The following is a 22,788-nucleotide window of genomic DNA, read 5'->3' as shown; positions in this document are numbered from 1 at the left end:
TCCACAAACTGAACTAAAAGTAAATGTCAGGTTTGCATTATGCATCTTCAGTTTCATACAAGTACAAATATTTTGCCACAAACTGAATAGTTTCTCTCATGTATGATTTGACTTTTTTCTTTTTTCGGATGCGTGTTACTAGTAAACACAATAGATTCATATTAATATTCCAATATCGCGGTTATACTTTGTCACCTCCACGACACGTATTGTGACGTTTTTGTATCACCAAATTTTGTGGCATGATATATTGTTACACCCCTAGTATCCAGGGATACCGTGCTGGACAGAGGTTTTGGTGGGCTTTCTGTAAAGACTACCTTACTGGCTTTTGGAAGTTGGTGGAATAACATCAGTTCTATACTTCTGCAGTCTGTGAACCGTCTGGTCCCTAGCATGCGTCTCCGCCTCTGGTGTAGCTGTCGCTGTTTGGGCTCTGAGTTGCACGTTTGCTGGATTCTTTCTTCTTTTTTTTGTAATTCAAGTTTTTATTTCTTAGTCTTTGGTGTTTGACAGTACAAAACTTTACATTGTGAGACATTTCTTATTATATACATTACATGTAGTATCAGTGTCACAGCAAAACCAAAATAAACTAAAGATACAGTGTGAATGTTACTGTTCGAAAAGAGGGCATATTGATGTTTACATAGCTGGAGAGCATATCCATACAGTGGATTATAGTGCTGGATATAATACAATCGGAGGGAGGTATTCATACTAGGGCTGCACGATTCTGGACAAAATGAGAATCACGATTTTTTTGCTTAGAATTGAGATCACGATTCTCTCACGATTTTTTTCCAATATAAAATTTTTTGCACTTATTACTTTAACTTTGCAACAGCTGAACAAAAATATAATAACAATAAACATCTCTTGTCTTCTTTACACAAACCTTTGAATAATTTAAACAATAATAACAATTTTGAACAATATTTGTTCCTCCCTGAGTTGAACACCCTTTCAGAAAGGGGACTTGTAACAGATCCTGTAGTTCTGAGGAAACAAATTATTCCTCTGGCTGGGATGAACCCCCTATTGCCTTTTGCTGCTATTAAGAAGCTGCCGATACAAAAGTTAAACGTTACAAAAAATATGATGGTGCCTGATAAAAGACTGGCATCAACTTTGTAACAGCTGACATTGAACATAAAAACAATAAACATCCAAAAAAAAAAATAAATTAAATTGTCGTCATTTGGAAATGAGATTGCGTTCAAGCATGAATCGAGATCGCGATTTTTTTAACGATTAATCGTGCAGCCCTAATTCATACTGTAGGCTCATCAGGAAATGTGATGTGAGCCCAGAACGAGTCCCAGACTGGTGCCTTGGTCTTGTTTGTATTGTTCAACCTGTTGAGCATGAGTTCATATGAAGCTGTCTTTATCATGATGTTTATCCACTCTTTCAGTTCAGGGGGTTTGGGTGTTTTCCACAATTTAAGTATTATCCCGGCAGTTCATTTGCTGGATTCTTAGTCTCATGAGAAATGCTGATTAAAACGTCTCTGATGTTTGATTCATCTACAGATTTCCTTCCCACGAGATGCTGAGAGGCCACCGCTCCAGCTGAGCCCCCAGGACAACTCTCCTCGAAGCAGCATCGGATCGTAGCCGCTGCAGATGGACTCTGATGGGTTTAAGAAGATGGTTTGAGAAGATGGTTTGAGAAGATGGCCGTAGACGACTGCTTACAGACTGGGTTTTGAGAGGCTTCTGGATCAGAGATGGGGTGTAGAAACTACACGCAGGACAAAGCCGATGTTTGCCACTACAAGGAGTACATCGACCCTAACGAGAGCCCCGTGACCAGCGCCATCATGTTCGCCGCGGGCATCTTCGGCAACGTGGCCGCCCTGGTGATCCTGGAGATCCGGCGGCGCCGGTACTCGCGCTGCGAGAACGTGCGGCGCAGCGCCCTGTTCCACATCTTCATCCTGTCCCTGGTGATCACGGACCTGACGGGGACCTGCCTGATCAGCCCGCTGGTGCAGCTGTCCTACGCCCGGAACAGGACTCTGATCGGCCTGGTCAGCTGCGCCCCCAGCCTGTGCCAGTACTTCGGTGCTAGCATGAACTTCTTCAGCCTCGCCACCATGTCGCTGCTGTTCATCACAGCGGTGGAGCGCTGCCTCGCCATCGGCTACCCCTACCTGTACAGCCGCCACGTCACCAGGAAGTGCGCCTACGTCGCCATCCCCTTGCTGTTCCTCTTCTGCCTGGTGTTCTGCCTGCTGCCGTTTGCCAGCTTCGGTAAATACGTGCAGTACTGCCCGGGAACCTGGTGCTTCATCGACATGAACCCGGAGGGGCTGGAGGACCGGGTCTACGCCAACCTGTACGCCACCGTCATGCTGGTGCTGGTGCTGGCCATCGTGGTGTGCAACGGCTTCGTGGTGCTGCAGCTGTTCAGGATGTACCGGCGGAGGAAGAGGCAGGGCTCGGTGGTGGCCGCCAAGAGGTCCAACAGCGACCGCAGGAAGATGTCCATGGCCGAGGAGGTGGAGCACCTCATCCTGCTGGTCTTCATGACCATCATCTTCATCATCTGCACGCTGCCCCTGGTGGTAAGACGAGACACACCAGCCTGCAGTGGTTCTGCTGCTGCAGCACGTTATTACCCTAGATTCACACCACACGCTAGGGCTGGGCGATATATCGAGATTTTAATATATATCGATATATTTTCAAACACGATATGGTACGAGACAATATCGTTTATATCGATTTAATTTTTTTTTTTTTTTTTTTTTTTTTACATTTTTTTTTTTAATGATTTTGATATAGCTTATTTTGTGACAAATTGACTTGAATGTTTTATTTGAGATTTGCACAAATGTTTTGTTATTTGCACAACTGTCAACCTCAGTGGAAAAGTCTGCCTGTTACCGTCTACATTGTATTAATTGCACAGTGTATTTTAATTTCATTGTTATGCAGGAAAGGGATATTTGTTTTATTTTATTCAAGAAGCATTTTTATTCTATATATGCAGGCAGTTTATTTTTATTTCATTTGTTTTATACATTTTGATATTGTGCAGACCTCTGTTAACAAAGGTACCTGTGTGACATTTGGCACGAGGCTTTGTATTAAAACTGACTAACTAACCTAAAACTAACCCCTTTTTTAAGGGTTTGCCATTTAGCTAGAAAATATCGAGATATGACTTTTGGTCCATATCGCCCAGCCCTACCACAAGCCTACATATATCTATATATAGCTGCACATCTTCAGTTTCCTCTTTCACTATGGATCACACTTTGGCAAGCCTTCTTTATATTTTAGTGTTATTTCTGCATAGATAAGAGTGAAATTGATGCTCCTTAACAAGGTTGGTCTGTGGATCAACATCAACCATCCCGGTGAAGCTGCAGTCTGTCTGCGGTGAACTCTGACACACCGGGTCGGAGCGGATTTGGTCATAATGTTTAAACTGTGTTTTGTGATTAATAAGCACGTTTTTTTTTATTATTTTGCGTTGGATCGATGTAGCAAATAAAATAGTTCAGACCAGGAATGGGCGATATTTTACCGTTCACGATAAACCGTCAAAAAAATTCCCCATGGTAAGAATTTGTCATCTCACGGTAAAAACAATAAATTCCTGTTGATGATGTTTTTGTGTAAAGCTGATTTATGGTTCTGCAGAAGGATGGAAAGAAAGAAAGAAAGAAAGAAGGAAATGAGCCAGAAAGAAAGAAAGAAAGAAATGAGCCAGGAAGAAAGAAAGAAAGAAAGAAAGAAAGAAAGAAAGAAAGAAAGAAAGAAAGAAAGAAAGAAAGAAAGAAAGAAAGAAAGAAAGAAAGAAAGAAAGAAGGAAATGAGCCAGAAAGAAAGAAAGAAAGAAATGAGCCAGGAAGAAAGAAAGAAAGAAAGAAAGAAAGAAAGAAAGAAAGAAAGAAAGAAAGAAAGAAAGAAAGAAAGAAAGAAAGAAAGAAAGAAAGAAAAAACAGGATAAATTCCCGTTGATGACATTTTTGTGTTACAAACATGGCGGATCTGAGAGCGAGATAGATTTAAAGTTAAAAAGGTGGAGTTGAATTGGTATTTTTTTTATCGTTATGGGGATAAATGCCAGAAATTATTGTGATACATTTTTTAGTTCATACCGCCCATCCCTAGTTCAGACCATACAGCTCCTCAACCATCAGTTACACGTTTCACATGAGCAAAGTTCAGGTAGAAACATTTAGTTCAGGTAGAAACAAAACAAAAATGTCAGTTTGCTGGATGAAATATATTAATTACTGATTAAATACGTTTATTAGTGCACAGCTATGCTCATGTGTGCATGTGAATGAGTGTACGTTTGTGTGTACATGAAAGTACAATCTGCATTGAGGCTTCTTGTTTTGGGAATCCCGGTCTGTAATTGGACGCTGCCTCGGCGTTGCCGCTGCTCATTTGCATAAAGTTGAGATTTTTCAACTTCAAATTGACGCTCTGGACGCCTCCAACGCCTCCATGGCCTCCGACGCCTCTCGCAGCGCTTTCATAGACAATGAATGGCAACCGGACGCCTACGTGACACTTTTGATGTGAATCCAGGGTCAGATAAACGAGGGAAAACAGCAGCAGCTGATGAAATCTGCTTAGAGTGATCTAAAACAGAGTCCTGGTGGCTCCTGCAGCCCACTAACCTCTGCTGGTGCAGGCGTGTGCACGTTTGTTTCTGTGAGACAGACAACGCCGGTTTGTGCAGTGCCTGGAAGCTGACGGGAGGTTATCGACTCCAGGTTTAAAACAGTGACACGTATCTGGACCTGATGAGCTCCAGCAGGACGCCGGCCCTGAGCAGGGCGGGGCGGCGCTAGGTTATGGTCACCTGACGTCCTGAGCCACCAGCAGTTGCAGCCAAACCCTCAGAGGTTGTTAAAGCGGTCATCCCTCCTTCATTTATTCATTCCAGAAACGTTAACAACATTTCCTGAAGTTTCAATAACACAGGAACACAACCGAGGGGTTGCAACACCCAAACTTTAACGTTTGGCTGCAGTTTTCCCCTCAAGGTTGGAAAGTTGACATTTAGCTTAAACAATCTGAAGAGGAGAGTAAACACATGAAGAGTAGGAGGCAGACTCAGACGGACAAGCAGCTTTCCTGTTACACGACATCCATGAACCAACAGAGAGAGTTTTACCCCCCGAACTGATGCGGCGTGTAACATAAAACCACTCTGCATTCTCTGCATTCGTCTGAAGCGTGTGAAAGTGTCAGTGGAAGCAGATGGAGGGTATTTCATTCAGTCGGAGCGTAACTATGTGCAGTTTGCAGAAATGTGGCCCAACATGAACAGACTGTGTGCGGGACCAACGCCAGACTGTGGACAGGAAACCGTACATCAGAGCCACTCCGGCCGCTCATGTTCAAAAATAATACAAAATTATCTTCTAAGATAGGTTATTTCAAATGTGAATGTGTAAAGACTAGGCCTGTGTTGAAAAAATCGATTTCCCAATTCTAAATCGATTCTCATATTAATTCCTAAAAATCGATTCATATGTCTAAAGATCGATTTTTTTAAATTTATTTATTTATTTATTTTTTTGAATTTTTTTGGGGGGGGGATTTTTTTTATTTACTTTTATTTATTTATGTATTATTATTTTTTCATCATTACATTACAACTTTTGGTTATTTTTTTGTTTATCCCCAAAAAAGGAATGTTTTGTTGGACACGAGAATAACTGGTGCCATGTTTTTGCCTTTAAATATGTTTAAAGGTATGAAAACATTAAAGTGTTCAGTTATAATTGCATAAATGGTCTATATTTCATTACTTTATGTACTGTCTTGGGGTTACATTTGCAAAAAATGCTAAAAACCAAATTCTCAAAAATGAAAAACACAAGTAGACCAGAAATGGAACAAATAAAAACGGAATGTAGGAAAAAAATAAATCGATTTCCTACGTCTCTGTTTCCTCCCTGGATCTGTTTGGTAATTCTGACCCACGATGTTTCTGAAAGCAGTTCTATCAGCATTCTGTGAGCTGATTGGTCCTTACAGCATCATTAGCTGCAATACTTGCTGTTGAATCTCAATATAATACTAGTAGTAATATTTTGCATAACTACAGTCATATAATTCATGCAACAGCTCAAAAAAACTGTTTTAATAACACTAACCCAAATCAATATCGGAATCGAATCAAATCGGATCGAATCAAATCTTGATAATCGATTCTTAATCTTAAGAATCGGAATCGAATCGATTCTTGACATTTGAATCGATCCCCAGCCCTAGTAAAGACCTTATTGTTTAAAAGAAAGCTTGAGAGCTGTGAACCTGACGGCTTAATTTATGTTTACCGTATTTTCTGGACTATAAGCCGCACCTGCATATAAGCCGCATCCGCTCTATTTTTAAAAAAACAACAAAAAAAAGATATACAAGCCGCACCTGTATATAAGTCGCATCCGCTCTATTTAAAAAAAAAGATATGCAAGCCGCAAATATTTATGTTGTTAGATTAGATATTTACTACATGTACAGAAGGATTTTTAACTGTAAATGATGTACATGTTTGTACCTAAATAGATCCTTTCCTAACAGTGTCTTTTAACACGGCAGCAACTTTGCTGATTAAAACTGGATAGAACCAAGAGAAAATAACCGGTATTTATTTATCTATTCATCTGTTTGAAATCTGCTTCTACCTACTTCTATCTGCTAAAGTAGCGTATTCTTCTTTGCATTTATTTTGTCTTAGTTTTGATTCTAATTCCGGTTAGAGCGCCCGAGTGGAAGAAAAATCCACAGAATAGCTGCACCTTTGTATAAGCTGCATGGTTGAAAACCTATGAAAAAAGTAGCGGCTTATAGTCCAGAAAATTTAATTATGATTTAAATGCTGATTTACTCCCATTATTATCAACGTCAGAAAGAAAGTAAGCCTCTTATTTATTAAGGTTCATGATCAGGACACCGGGAGGCGGGCGTGTGAACATGTAGAGGCATTTTGCTAACACAAGGCCAGGGAGGATAAACGTCAGCACTGATTTTAGAGAAGCAGCCCAGAAATGTGAGAAAGTTTAAAGTTTAAAGACCAATCAAATATCCCCAAACAATTCAGAGTCCAGTCCCTCTCCGGTTCCGAATGCCGTTCTTCTTCCCAGCAGGTTCTTTCAGAGGTCAGACCGGGCTTTGCTGAGAGAGAGTCCAAACTCCCCAGAGCCGCTGCTCGGACTCTGCAGGGTTCAGTTCAAATGTTTGATGTTAGAGTTCATGGCAGCACAGTTAAGGAAGAGACGAACTAACTGGTCCGTGAAAAGAACATGGCGGCACGCCAGCGTGACTTTTTAAACATCACGATGTGTATGTGTACCATGTGTCACTGAGGCGGACTATGACCACTTCACTGACCTGGTGGAGACCACAGGGGATTTTTTAAGTCATGGCCTGGTATGTCAAACTTTAGAAATGTGAGAGGTTAAACTTCAACTAATCTCAGGACAGTTTGTGAACATTTCTCGTTTAAATATCCAGTGTGTTGGGTACAGTGGTGTCTATAGAGCGATGGGAGCGATGTTTGGGTATAATTTGCTTTTGTAGGAGAGAAAAAAACAAAGGTTTTCATTTCCACAGAACCAAACACTGTAAAAGGTTTTTTGTTTTTTTTTAATTCTTTATTTCATTCATTAAAAGAAAAACAAAACAGTTCAATTTAATTACAACAAATCCCTTTGCTTGAATGAAAGGGAACAGAAAGAAGACTAAGCTTATTTTATCTGTCCCTTTTTCCTAAGAAATCCAATTTCAATTAATGTAATAATAAAAAAACAAAAACAATTTACAAATTACGCAATAAAAAAAAACACTTTTCAATAAACGTAATTGAAAAAACAAAAAAAACAAAACCAAAATTACAACAAAGTTATAAAATAACACAAAATAGCTGTCGTCAAACACAGATAGTCGTATTCTTTTTTGATTCAAAGAAAAAAAAATTTGACAATGGTGCTAAAAAGAGAGAAAAAAAAAAAGAAAAACCCACCAAACTTAATACTTATCATGATGTATTTCTTCATCAAACTGGCTTTTATTATTCGGTATACTGTATTCAGTATTATTTTGTCATTTAGTTTTAATTTCATAGACCAGCATTAATGTTGCCACTGAACTTGTGGATAAAGATTACCCCAAAGGATAATGGTTCTCCCGAAGGGAGAGCTTGGGCTCCAGTTTGCTGGCTGAGGAGCTTTGCAGCACCCAGGAAATGATCAGTTATTTCATCAGCTCAAATCAGGCTCCTAATGACATGACGAGGGTGTCTGGCTCTGAGCCGTTCATGAATCATGCACGTTTAACGCAGCACAAATATAGAACTGTGCCCAAGGACGGCTCAGGATGGAGCTGTTACCACCTCCAGCGGATGTTGGAGTCACCGGGGATCATCTTGAAAGATCCTTGTGTTCGTTTGTCTGGTGCACCATAAGAAAACCAGTGAAATAGAATCTTATATCTTATAGAATATTATATCATGCACAATGTATTCCGGCCGGCGGTGCACTTTTCTCAAACCACAAAGGTAGGAGAGAAATGCACACGGTGGTCATGGATCCAGTCGTACTTATACTAAAAAGGGAGGTGTTTGTACGTGAAGCCAATCTGCCAAACATATCAGAGTTTCAGACGTATGTCCCTGTTTATTGCTTCCTACTTAAGATATCAACCCAGATAACGGATAAGACCCACCAGTGTTAAAAAATCTGTTTCTCTTCATTGTCTTCCCCTAACGAAGAGTAAATATCTGAACTATTTTAACAGTCTAGTCTAGGGGTCGGCAACCCAAAATGTTGAAAGAGCCGTATTAGACCGAAAACACAAAAAACAAATATTTCTGGAGCCACAAAAAATGAAAAGTCTTGTATAAGCCTTAGAATGAAGGCAGCACATGCTGCATGTATCTACCGTATATTACTTATAACTGGGGGAAGATTTTTATTTTTAAAGAAAAAAGTCAAAATTTCGAGAAAAAAGTCAAAATGTCAAGAAAAAAGTCAAAATGTCAAGATTAATGTTGAAGTACAATCTCGAGAAAAAATTCGAAATGTCGAGAAAAAATTCGAAATGTCGAGAAAAAAGTCGAAATGATGAGAAAAAAGTCAAAATGTCAAGATTAATGTTGAAGTACAATCTCGAGAAAAAATTCGAAATGTCGAGAAAAAATTCGAAATGTCGAGAAAAAAGTCGAAATGATGAGAAAAAAGTCAAAATGTCAAGATTAATGTTGAAGTACAATCTCGAGAAAAAATTCGAAATGTCGAGAAAAAAGTCGAAATGATGAGAAAAAAGTCGAAATTTCGAGAAAAAAAGTCGAAATGTCGAGAAAAAAAGTCGAAATGTCAATGTTGAGAAAAAAGTCAAAATGTCAAGAAAAAATTCGAAATTTCCTGAAAAAAGTCGAAATGTTGAGAAAAAAGTCAAAATGTCGAGAAAAAAAGTCGAAATGTTGTGAAAAAAGTTGAAAAAAGAAAGGAAAAAGGGAAAAAATGAAGGAAAAAAAGGAAAAAAAAGGTCAAACATTTTTGAAAAAGCTCCAGGAGCCACTAGGGAGGCGCTAAAGAGCCGCATGCGGCTCTAGAGCCGCGGGTTGCAGACCCCTGGTCTAGTCATAAAACAGGAGTTGACCCTGCAACTACAGTAAACAGCTGAACTATAGCTGCAAATAGAGAAAAACCACCAGTGTAGAATCTTATAGAAAAACCCTTCAAACTCTTAAACAATTTCATAAAATCCTAGCATTCTGCAGCCACCGTTTACGGCACTGGCCTCCCGTCTCGCCGTGATCTGAACGTCAGCTGTCATCTGAAGTTACAAGCTGAAACTCAGCCACTGATGTCAGTCTCTCAGCTGAAAACAGACAGGTTTGCAGGTTAAACTCACCGACGTTAGTGGAAATGCAGTAGATGCTGAGACTTGGAAGATGTTTGGTGTCTGGGTGTTGTCATGTCTGCTCAGCTGAGGCCAGAGCTGAAACCGTTCTGGATAACGTCTCCTTAATTCAGAAAGAGGAGACCCTGGATGTTCAGGGAAAGGAAAAACTGGATCTGCGGATGACTCAGCCATTACTGTCTTAGTGTGACTCCTGGACCGTCTACTACTGCAACCACATTGCTCTTTAAGTGTCACTTTGGACATCAGATGTGGGATCAATAACTCTCGCCGCGGTGCTTGCTATGATGCACTTAGAGGGAGGTAATGAGCCCGAGTGCTTTCTGTTTGTGTGGCTGCAGAGTTCTGACCTGCTTCTCTGCATCCTGCTTCATTTATGTAGTATTCAGAATCAGTGTAAAGTATTGAATAATATCATATTACTGGCAATCATGACAGAAAACCACTATCTAATGATCTAATGAGCTGCGTGTTAGAAAGAAGTGCTGGAAACTGAACAGCGGCACCATGTATGATCGTAGAATAATCACGGTGACCGTGACAGCGTCCTTCTCCCCATTCAAGGCTTGGGTCAGGGGATGAGATCAAGATTTGATTCGATTCCGATATTGATTTGGGTTAGTGTTATTAAAACAGTTTTTTGAGCTGTTGCATGAATTATATGACTGCATCTTATGCAAACTATTACTACTAGTATTATATTGAGATTCAAGAGCAAGTATTGCAGCTAATGATGCTGTAAGGACCAATCAGCTCCCAGAATGCTGATAGAACTGCTTTCAGAAACATCATGTGGATCAGAATTACCAAACAGATCCAGGGAGGAAACAGAGTCGTATGAAATCATTTTTATTTTTTCCCACATTCCGTTTTTATTTGTTCCTTTTTCGGTCTATTTTGGTTTTTAATTTTTGAGAATTTGGTTTTTAGCATTTTTTGCAAATGTAACCCCAAGACAGTATATAAAGTAATGAAATATAGACAATTTATGCAATTATAACTGAAAACTTTAATGTTTTCATACCTTTTTTGGGGATAAACAAAAAAATAACCAAAAGTTGTAATGTAATGATGAAAAAAAAATACATGAATAAATGAAATTAAAAAAAATCCCCCCCCAAAAAAAAAAAATTAAAAAAAATCGATCTTTAGACATATGAATCGATTTTTAGGAATTAATATGAGAATCGATTTAGAATTGGGAAATCGATTTTTTTCAACACAGGCCTAGTATAAAGCATTGTATAATATGTTGGGCTGAGATTTTCACACTCACAGTTAACATTAAAAAAAATTGCAAGTGAATATCCAAGCGTATTTTGGGTAAAATCGTTCGTCATCAACAGCCGTCTATCAACGTCATCATGGATCACTTGTCAACAGAGCGCAGTAATCCTACAGACTAAACACGAGCGGGAGTTAGAAACACCAAAGTGGAGCGATAAAACGCAAAGAAAAAGAAAAAAGGGAGCAAGAAAAAGCCAAATTGCCCGAGCTTTGTTGGCCCTAATCCTCCTCCTGTGGGAGATGAACCTGACGTTAGCAGCGATTCATCCCCGCAAAGCCCTGCCACCCGCCACCCAGCTCTGATATGTTCCACTCCTGGCTTGGGTGTGGATGTACAGCTGTCCTCCACTGGCGCCGTCCAAGGTTAGCGCTGCCGGGGGCAGGTAGAGGACGGGGGGATCAGCTTTCATCACTGCCTCATCAGGAGGGGGAGGAAGGACACGCTGAGCCAGGACTTAAAAATCAGCCCTGAACACCTCACACATGGTAGTCCTGCTTAAATCTGTAGGTCCTACCTCGTATCTCTGACTGATTCAGGGTCATGGATGGAGAGGCTAGCCAGCTCCCCACACACTCAGCTGGGCCTGATGCCTGGAAACATTTCAGATATAGATAAATAAAGGTAAGGCCAGTTTATTTGTAAAGCACAATTCAACACAAGGTAATTCAAAGTGCTTTACATCAACATTAAAAGCGGCAAGATGCAATTAAACAGTGAATAACAAATACAATGAAATAAAATGATAAGAAAAGAGGTAAAATAATAAAAAGCACAAGTTGTTAAAAAGTAAAGGAAGTAGAGTACAGCAGGTACATCTCATTCTTACAATGGCAAGAATTACGTTTCTATACGGTCAAAACGTACAAAGACTGGGTCTACGGAAGAGTATTAGGGCCAGGCAGGAGAAAAATAAAAATAATATTTTAGAGGAGGAAGATTTTTTTTTCATTATGCACTTCAAGAAAAAAGTCGAAGAGTCGAGATTAATTTTTAATTATTCACGAAATTTCGACTTTATTCTTGAAATTGTATTTCAACATTAATCTCGACATTTAGACTTTTTTCTCAAAGTGCACAATAAAAAAAAACCTTCCCCTCTCAAATATTTTTTCTCCTGCATGGCCCTAATACTCTTCCGTACCGGGTCAAATACAGTATTACAAAAGTAATCTGTAACAATTCGTACAGTGAATTAAACCAATTTGACAATTCTATGTCACAATGCCTGCATTCAAGGGTTAATTACGGTGGCCGAGACCCGCCATTGCTGAAAATAAAAGTAACGCTGCAAACAGAAACAAACGCCGCTGCAAATAAAATAAACGATTTGCAAATAAAATAAATGCTGCAAACAAAAAGAAACGCTGCTGCAAATAAAAGAAACGCTGCAAACAAAAAGAAACGCTGCTGCAAATAAAAGAAACGCTGCAAATAAAATAAAAAAACGATGCAAATAAAAAAGCCACAACGGAAGTGAATTACCGGGGACTATTTTTGCCGATGCACCGGTGTTGCACATTAAAAATTACACGTAGCGACGTTGAACACTAACCTTTTCATTATTTTCTCGTTCGTTGTTCTTCTTATTCCTCGCTCTTCTTATTTCTTCCTTTTCACTTACGTCCTCTTCGTCTTCTTCTCTCACGTAAAAAACACCGGTGCATCGGCAAAAATAGTCCCCGATAATTCACTTCCGTTGTGGCTTTTTTATTTGCGTAGTTTTCTTTTTATGTTCAGCGGCGTTTCTTTATATTTGCAGCATTTCTTTTATTTGCAGCGGCGTTTGTTTTTATTTTCAGCGTTTATATTATTTGCAAAGCGTTTATTTTATTTGCAGCGGCGTTTCTTATTATTTGCAGCGTTTCTTTAATTTTCCGCAATGGCGGGTCTCGGCCACCGTAGTTTATCCATCACTAGTGTAACTTTGTGTGGTTTTCAAAAATCACAAGTATTTAATTTAAGAGTACGCTTCAGTAAAAGTAATGTCTTTAGGCCTGATTTAAAGGATCTACAGTTGGAGCAGACCTCAGGTCTACAGGAAGTTTGTTCCACCGGTGAGGAGCAGAATAACTGAACGCTGCCTCACCTTGCTTGGTTCTGGTTCTTGGGTTAGCGCTGCTGGGCAGGTGTGAGTGTCTGTACAACTCACTCTGCATTACGCATCGCAGAGCGTGGGATGCCGTCGTTCTTCTACGGTCACGTTAGAGCTTATCCTCCGACATTTCTCCGGTTTCCCGTCCAGATAGCTCAGATAACCTCACTCCTGCGCCAGGTAATGAGCGCTTCATCTGATCAAAGTCCCGCATCATACTGGATGTAACTCTCCTGCTCTTGGCTGTTCTCGCTCATTTATCGACCTGCTACCTCTCCTGCCCTCATGTGTCTAAGTAATGCTCACATTAACCTCTGTGAGTTTGGCAGACTTTTCCATTGTTACCCTGCAGAGATGAAGAAAACCTTTTACGGTATTTGATTTGATTCCACCGTACTTTACGAGACATCCGTCCTTAAATAGGATTTTCCTGCCCGTTCCTGCCTTTATGATGCACATAAATACCAAACCGTTGCTGCGGCGAGGCTCTACTCTGTCGTTCATATGTATGTCTGCCCATGCATCTTCAGCCAGAACACAATAACGAAAGATTCCTCTCATGTTTGTTTTAAAACCACATCAGGGAGTTTTTCTGCAAAGTTTTTGAAATTTGCAACAACTGCGGTTCAGTCAGTCGGCTCCGGAGGCTAATGACGTATCGCGGGGCTGGAATTTGATCAATCCTCGAGACGCTCGGGTCTGTAGGTGGAAACTCTACTCATCTCAACTCGGCCTGGTTTCTTTTCCATAACAATTCAGCACCTGGAGCAGAAGTAGGAGGTTGGAGCGAAGCTGCTGTGACGTATTTGATTATGTGATCTAAACACTAAAGATGTAGAACCTGGAGGAGATGATAGATGTGCTGCTGGGTCTGTGGCTTGTGTTCGATATCAAGTTAAAAAATGAGAGTGAGAGAAACTTCAAGCGGCAACGCTTTTTTTTTGTTAGTTTGTCTCTGCGCTGCTGAAAAGTCAGCTGGAGCCGTGAGCAGCTATGAAGAGACAGAGCTCCTGGTAGATCTGGTCGTTCCTTATCGCCCGTCTAGATCCCTTTTTAATTCTCTGCTCAGCCACCAGGTTTATAAGATAAGATAAGATAAGATATTCCTTTATTAGTCCCACAGCGGGGAAATTCGCAGTGTACAGCAGCAAAGGGGATAGTGCAAAACAAGAGGCATCAATAGAAATAATAATAATACAGTAATAATTAGTGATGCACCGAAATTAAAATTTGTGACCGAAACCGAAAATAATAATAAACACTTGGCCGAATACCGAACATGGTTCTTCAGCAGTTTTTCATTTATTTTGCCAATTTTTTCACCATTGCATAAATCAAATACATTTGATTTAGGCATGCTTTTCAAAGAAAAAAATCTTTAAAAAAATTACAAGGTAGAAAATATTTATTGAACATAAAAAAATGAAAATTTTTTAATTTCCCAGCATTATGTTGTTTTGGTTCCACTTCCTGGTGAATGTTAGGTAAAATTCTTATGGGGTTAGTTTTTGGTTGGCCAACGATTTATGTAGTGCGCAACGTTACAGGACGGAGCGGCCAGTCTATTTCCTTATTTTACAACGCCGTTATTAATTGTTCGTTTTTTTTTCCCACTTATTCCACCGAACACCGAAAGTGTTTTTTTGCCATTTTCGGCCGAACAATTTCGGTTACCGAACAATCGGTGCATCACTAGTAATAATATCAGAGTATGACACACTATAAACAGTACTGGTATATACAATAATAATAATAATAAAAAATACTGGTATATAAAATAACAGACGGATATTTACATAATTGCACGTTGCAGTGAATGATATTGCACATTATTTTCCAGTATAACAACCCCCCGACCAATCGGTGGCCTGTAGTGTGATGAGGTCAGATACAGCCGACTCAGCCGCTTAGAACCTCGGCAGAGTAGGTACAGAAAAGTATCTACTCGGCACATTAGACCCCTAGTGGAAAATAACCAAACTGAGTGGAGGCGAGCTGAGTAGGTACTAGTGGAAAAGCGTCATAGGTGGAAACTTGGAGGAGGTGGGATTTCAGAGCAGCGGGGGACTTGAGGGACATCACGTGGGAGGTGAGGACGTCTGGCACCGTTCAGCCAGACGGAGGGGTGAAGGCGAGCGTGGATCCGCTCCAGATACCTGCCTGACCCTGAGGGGTCGCTCATTATTTATTAACAGCTTCATATAAATACTCATGTGGGCCCGAGGAAGTGATATCTCAGGCGTCTTATTACACTTTTCTCCCGATATGGAAGCGTGTGAGCGAGATGTGCCTCCAGTTATCTGTGATGGCATTAAACATTGAACAGGTGGGAGAATGTAATCATCTCCCGTGGCTCGAGTGTTTGCTCTGCACACAAGTCCAGACTTTCCTCCTGGAAATGAAAGTCAGACCTGTTTTCTGAGCCTCTCGCCCTCTGAGACGCTGCACATTTGCACTTTTATGAGACTTCCCGTTGGTGCTGAGGGAGGAGAGGAAAACGGGCTCACGGCTCAGCCTGGCATCAGCAGGAGAAACGTCTGCCTACTCCCTCACACAGATCCAGGTTCTCCCTGTCTGTTCCTCCGACACGGTGAAGACCTGCGTAACCGTGGAGCTACTGCAGATTCCTGATTTATCACACCTTTTTTTTAAAATTTTGTTTCACACAAATACAAGGATGAAGAAAAAAAGAAATGTGTGAGGAGCTTAGAAGCCTACAGGACTGTCTCAGAAAATTAGAATATTGTGATAAAGTCCTTTATTTTCTGTAATGCAAAAATGTCATACATTCTGGATTCATTACAAATCAACTGAAATATTGCAAGCCTTTTATGATTTTAATATTGCTGATCATGGCTTACAGCTTAAGAAAACTCAAATATCCTATCTCAAAAAATTTGAATATTCTGGGAATCTTAATCTTAAACTGTAAGCCATAATCAGCAATATTAAAATAATAAAAGGCTTGCAATATTTCAGTTGATTTGTAATGAATCCAGAATGTATGACATTTTTGTTTTTATTAATTGCATTACAGAAAATAAAGAACTTTATCACAATATTCTAATTTTCTGAGACAGTCCTGTATATGGGCTTATATGAAAACTACACCCAAACAATATACTAAAGTTAAGATATTAACAAATATAAAGATCACAATTACATATTAAATGCACAAACTGAACATTTCCTGTAAAGGAACAAGTGAAAAACAAAATAGGGGGTCCTATTATTCTGAATCAAATGATTTAGAGAGCAGAGCATTCTTAAGTTTCTTTTTCTACATGGAGAGTCACAAAGATAAATCAATTAAATATACATAACTGTTCCACATGATAACTGCACGGTGTTAAATAGAAAACTGACCACGGGATGTTTTATACAATGGAAGATGAAGTTTCTTAACCTGTCGGGTTGAATAACTATGAACTTGAGAGTTATTAACAAAATAATATCTAAAACCATGAGGTAAATCATCCGTCTTATGATTCACTTTAAAGACAAATGTACAGAATTGAAGAATGTTGATGTGATGGATAGTCAATACAGTAATCCCTGGCTATAACGCGGTTCACGCACCTTTCACGTTTCGCTGCTTCACGGATTTGCATTGTGCATCGTGTTCTGCATTCTGATTGGCCAAACAGTCTCCCCACTTCTTCACTTCCTGTGTCAATAACGTTGGTTGCTTAGCAACAATGCTGAGAACGACCAATGAGCTTCAGCAGCAGCTCAAGAACGGGACCCTTTGATGAATCGTTCATTACAGTTCTCAGATATAATCGATAGTGGCATGTCGGTTTATAAGAAGAAAAAAGAGCGACAACAACGGCCCATAACTATGTTCTTCTCTTGAGAAAACACACCTGCACCGCGGACTTTAGGAGAAAAAGACGCTACAGAGCGAGTCAGGATGCAGCACCATCAGAAGAGCAGTGAAATACGCGCCAGTCACAATTTGTCCTACTGTACTTATTGTATTTTTTTTCATAATCATTGTAAAAAAAAGAAAAAAAAAAGGGTTACTACTTTGTGGATTTCACTTATCACAGGTTATTTTTGGAACGTACCCCCGCGAAAAACCAGGGATTACTGTAATTGCAATTTAAAGAAGAGAGGTGCACTTGAAACATCAGCTTGGACATTGTCCAACAGCCGCTTGTGAAGCTTGTGAGAGCGAGCGGCTGCTGGACAGCTGCAGGTTGTCCGTCCTGCAGGACTGGTGGGGGGGCAGCAGTCCTGCAGGAATCAGCAGCGGGACGGTGTGACTAACGGCGGATTGGCGCGCTGCTACGGCAGCATGCCACGACGTTTTACTCCCAGTCATGAACCAGAACTAGTTGAAACAGATCACAACGCAGGCGAGAGAGAAGCCGTGACTCGTTCAGAGAAAAGGTGGGCGGACGGCAGGAAGTGAATAACAGAAGCCGTGTCAGGGAATACACAAAGGCCACTTTTCCCCTCATTTTGAACGTGATATTGTTCCTCTCCGACCTCCTGAGACGGCCGCGGCGGCGGTTTTTCTAAACCTGCGACCTCGTCAGAGCTTCCATGGATTGTGTTAAAGAGCCGGTTCCCGACCTTGTGACCACGCTGGGGGAATTTATTGCCTCTCAGTACGGCCAACAACTCCAGCCGGCTGATTTACATCAGCCGCAGAAGAAAAATCTGCTGCTCGCTCTGGCTCCTCCAGCGCCAATAAAGCAGCTACGTTAATCAACCTTTCTGTTTGATAAAGGTCACATACTTTGATCAACAATTGCTCCATCTCAGAGATTTCCGACTGTACTAATCACAAGCATGTGGGTGGTTCACTGAGGGGAAACTGGATGATCAATGTTCCCCGTAAAGATCAGAATCTGGGCTTGCACCTGCGTTTAATCTTATATTTAAGTGTTTTAATTTGGAAGAATTATGTGACATTTCTCATGCTTAATCGTCCCACAAAATACCACATTTTTTCACGTCTGTGTCCACGAGGAGAAAAATAGAGACAAAAAAAATCCCCTTTATTGATGGAAAAGTATTTTAACTGTCGTTAAAAAAATGTAACAACCACAAAGCTAACACAAAAGCTAGTTCAGCTGCACATGGTCTGTCTGAAATGAAAGCTACATGACTTAAATTGGAGATATTGTTTTCATGTTTCTTTCTGGAGCAGTTGGGGACTCAACGTACATTTGGAAGTTGTTGGCATGTTCTTAATTGAATTTAGCTGCAAGGAGAGGAGAAGTGTTTTCACTTCAGTTCCCAGATCTGCCATAAACGCGCTCAGCGAAAGCTGGAGGAGAGAAAAGGACAGAAAACGAGGGAAGAACAGAGCGGTCAGAGAAAAACAGGCATCTCTGTGTGAAAGTGCATCAACTCAGATTCGTGCAAGAGCTGCTTTTAGCAAACATGCAGAGTAAAAACAAAGAAAACACAACGTAGAGGCCTCACTGGTTTTCTGTCGGCAGTGACAATAAAACCGTGATGTAGAGTCTTGTTTTCTTCATCCCACTCCCACTGAATTTCTGACCATTACCGCCCGTGTTCCAGTAAAACCCGCAAATCTCTGAGAATTTATGCCGCACAATAAAAGAGATGCATTGATTTTGTGTCTTCTCCCGTCAAAGAAATGTTCTGGACAAATCTATCTGATTTAATGTTAACATGAAAATTGTGGAGCTTGATGGATAATTGACAGTTCATAGATCACCTGACCGAAAGTTAGATGCATCATTGTCATCATCCACAAACTATTTGCCTTTCGCGCATCAATTATGTGATTGAGGTTATAGCAACGAAAGTAGCTGTGAGTGGCTCAAATAACACAAATAAATAACATAAAATAAACAAAGTTAATGAATGAAACAAATTAATTTAACAATTGAATCACTTGGTGTGGTATATTGTGGTATATTGCTGTGGAGTAGGGCTGGGCGATTTTGGACAAAAATAAAATCCAGAATTTCTTTCTCTGAAAACCCGATTTTCGATTTCAATTTTGATTTTTTTGGTAAAACTAAAAAAGACAATGGAATAAATTGTTTCGAATATTTTATCTTTATTTTTAAAGAAAAATAGCATTCCCTATTGGGAATGAAGTGCAATTGAAAGATACTGTAAATCCTCCTTGAGTTTAGTAAAGTGACAACATTTACAATTTTCTTGACCAAACAAAGATGACTAGACGAGCTCTGTCTGTAATGCAGCCAGCTGCAAAAAAGGAAAATCTTTTTTTTAACATCGTCTTGATTAATAAATCCGATTTAGATTTAAAATTGATTAATCGCACAACCCTACTGTGGAAGAAGAGAATATTGCTGACCGACTGAGGTCCCAATCCCTGCGTCTTTCTTCCAAGATGCTCCACAGACACCAAATGCAGTTTCTCCAAATATCTGACTGGACTTGCTTTTGTCTTTGTTTTGTAAAGACCTTGTTTGAGGTTCTTTCCTCCTAAAGGGGAGTTTTTCTTGCAACTGTTTGGTTTAAGGTTTTTCTCCCACTAGGGGAGTTTTTACCTGCCATTGTTTATGTTATGTTTATGTAATAATTGCTCGGGGGTCATGTTCTGGTCTCTGGAAAGATGCTAGAGAGACGCTATATAAATAAAATTGAATTGAATTGGATTGAATTATAATGTTTGACTTCAAACGGAGATGGCAGCAAGGACGTGACTGGATTCTCCTTCTCTGTCCCTCTCAGATCCGGGTTTACATCAACTCCATCATCCGCTCGGAGTCCCACGCCCAGGACCTGGAGGCGCTGCGCTTCATCTCCCTCAACTCCATCGTGGACCCCTGGGTCTTCATCCTGCTGTCGCCCAGCGTGCTGCACTTCTTCTGGTTCTCCATCTGCCGGGCCCCCCTGGGCACGTCCAGGGGTTCCGTCTGCAAAACCCTCGCCATGGAGACGTCCACCGTCAACGTGCGGCTGTCCCACACGTCCTACAAGGAACAGTTCCCCTGTGCGAACGTCTGATCGCCGCGGTGCTTTGTTGTTGTTGCTGTCTGTATTTATTGGAAACCCAGTGGGAAAGTGCTGTTGTGCGTGACGGGGAATCCCCCACATGTTGATGCCATTTCTTGCCCCCAGGACTTGCTGGTCATTAGCATCTAACTGATAAGCTCACCCAAACATCTGTTCCACCTCCACCCACGTTCAGCATTTCATTTACAGAGACACACTGACCCTTCTGGAGCATCTTACTTTAGTCCTAAAGACTCAGTATAGCTGCTGAGATTGAATGTCGGTGAGTTAGTTCACAGTAAAAGGCTGCTGATGCTGATCTGGTGTGGATGTGACCTTCAGTTGACCTTACAGGCAGCGGGGACGCAGGGACAGAAGGTCCTGCTTTTCTGGACTTTCACAGGTCTAGGAAACGGTGATCTGCGGGAGAAGATGAGAACAAGTACAGATGATATAGAGGGAATGCGCATGACGTCACAGATGCGACTTCCCAGCGGGTTACGCCCACTGAGTGGCAGAAAGACTGAGTGGCAGAAAGACTGAGTGGCAGTGTAAACTTTCAGTTTGAGCAACTGGAAAACATCTAAAATGGGAAAGAGCTGTTGTGTTATCGACTGTACTCATAGATTTAGCAAGAAATCTGAGTTATCATTTTACAGACTGACGAAAAATAAGCTTAAGAGAGACAAATGGATCGCTGCAATTCGCAGAAACAACTGGATTCCAGGCACCGAAACGTGGATTTGCGGTTCCCATTTTGTATCAGGTAATGTTGGATTTTTGGGTAGCTAACGTTAAACAGTCAAATCATAAAGTTTGGTGTCCTCATCACTTTAATTTCTACAACAAATCCTGCCTTGAAGTAGGACCAAGCGTCAAGACTTTTGTATGCCTTCAAGCTTTGCTTCGTGTATTTCCCCGGCGTAGAAATTACACTGCAAAAACTCAAAATCTTACCAGGAATATTTGTCTTATTTCTAGTTAAAATGTCTCATTTTTAGTCAAAGTGAGTCATTACCAGAAAAATAACTTATTTGACAATTTTCAACTGTTTCAAGTAAATTTTCACTTGTAATAAGTAGAAGAATTTGCCAGTGGGACAAGATTTATCTTCTCATTACAAGCAAAAAAATCTTGTTCCACTGGCAGATTTTTCTACTGATTTTAAGTGAAAATCTACTTGAAACAGGTGAAAATTGTTGTTTTTTCCAGTGATGAGTCTTGTTTTAAGTGTAATGAGATTTGTTTTGACTAAAAATGAGACATTTTAACTAGAAATAAGACAAATATTCTTGTTAAGATTTGTGGCCAAATATTAATGTCCATGGACCACTGGTTCTTGGGGTAACTGTACGGGTCACTGTCAAGTCCAACTGACTTTAATTTAAGCCCATAATCGGCTGTTATCCCGTCTTCTCCACTAGTTGCAGCCATTTTTGCTGATGTTTTGCCACTCGTCGACGTCAATGCATATGCTCTATATGTAAAATGATTGAAATACAATTCAGAAAGGGCAGTTTGATGTGCAGAAAACCCTGTCTCATTACGCCGTGACACAGCGACCTCTTGACACATTTCTGCTGATACGGATGTGCGATTAGAGGATGTTAGCAGCCGCAGTTAATCCTGCGATAAGAACTCTTATCACCTCCGATTCTCCTCGGCTCTGACTTCACCCCGGCGGGAAGCTCGGTGAGACATTTATGTGTCCAAGATTGCACTCGGGGGGGTGACAAGAAACACATGAGTGCATTGACACTAGTAGGACTAATTAAACCATATGTACATGTTCAGTTGATATCCTTCAGGGTACATTAGGTGATGAAAACATGAGGTTTGTGTTATAGTTTGACTTGAAAACGGCAGCTGTGGCTCGCATGAAGAGTAGGCTGCTTGATGTGTGTGTGTGTGTGTGTGTGTGTGTGTGTGAATGCGCTGAAAACAGTGTGAAACCCTGCGCAGCTGCAGAATAGCAACCCTTATTCAGTAAACAGCACTGTCACATGACTATAAATGTAATACTTGTGCAAAATGTGCAAAATGTCAGCAAAATAGCTTCAGCTGCAGCTGACGGGAACGAAGAGGACATGCATCCATGTCGAGTGTGTCTGGCCTCAGATTGTACTTGCTTTTGTTCATAAACACATATATGAAGCGTATCAGTAGCCTTTTTGCAAATATAGAGAGCCACTTGTGTTGATGTAACACTGCATCTCACTTTTCATACAACTTTTTCAAAGTTACTCGGAAAACTACACGAATACCGATTTGCGGACTAATTTGGCAAACCCACACTGCGTTAGTTTTACAAGCGAGCATCTGTTACCAATGCTGCCGTTACCGTCTGGCAGCTGCTGGGATGGAGGAGAAGCAGGAACTGGACGGGGTTTTCTTGCCATTAAAACCTCACACTGACGATTCAAAGTGAAGCGCTGCACGAGCAGCTCACGTTTCACCACCGCAGCTCACCGACACGGAGCGACGTTGCGCAAGAATGATGTCAGTCCGAGGAGAATTCCTGAAGTTAGATGCCTACTGAGCTTCCAGGA

The 22,788-nt window shown here is 40.7% G+C and overlaps 1 protein-coding gene across 1 annotated transcript; it reads left to right on the top strand.

Annotated features, from left to right (window-relative positions):
- Positions 1-1,537: 1,537 nt before the first annotated feature.
- ptger2a (prostaglandin E receptor 2a (subtype EP2)) lies at positions 1,538-21,154 on the top strand. The gene is made up of 2 exons (XM_061715506.1): positions 1,538-2,572; positions 19,976-21,154. Exons 1-2 carry the CDS (start codon positions 1,733-1,735, stop codon positions 20,249-20,251), a joined length of 1,116 nt encoding a protein of 371 aa, XP_061571490.1. The 5' UTR covers positions 1,538-1,732; the 3' UTR covers positions 20,252-21,154.
- The last annotated feature ends 1,634 nt before the right edge of the window (positions 21,155-22,788 follow it).

Source organism: Cololabis saira, chromosome 24, assembly GCF_033807715.1.
Source record: "Cololabis saira isolate AMF1-May2022 chromosome 24, fColSai1.1, whole genome shotgun sequence".
Lineage (NCBI taxonomy): Eukaryota > Metazoa > Chordata > Actinopteri > Beloniformes > Belonidae > Cololabis > Cololabis saira.
The sequence above is the reverse complement of the archived record's forward strand: the minus strand, read 5'-3'. Positions and strand labels throughout refer to the sequence as shown.

Bases quoted from the DNA above. Each gene is read 5' to 3' on its own strand.
- ptger2a (XM_061715506.1), top strand. From the start codon at position 1,733: ATGGGGTGTAGAAACTACACGCAGGACAAAGCCGATGTTTGCCACTAC. The intron at 2,573-19,975 runs GTAAGACGAGAC...TGTCCCTCTCAG, and splicing joins TCTGCACGCTGCCCCTGGTG to ATCCGGGTTTACATCAACTC.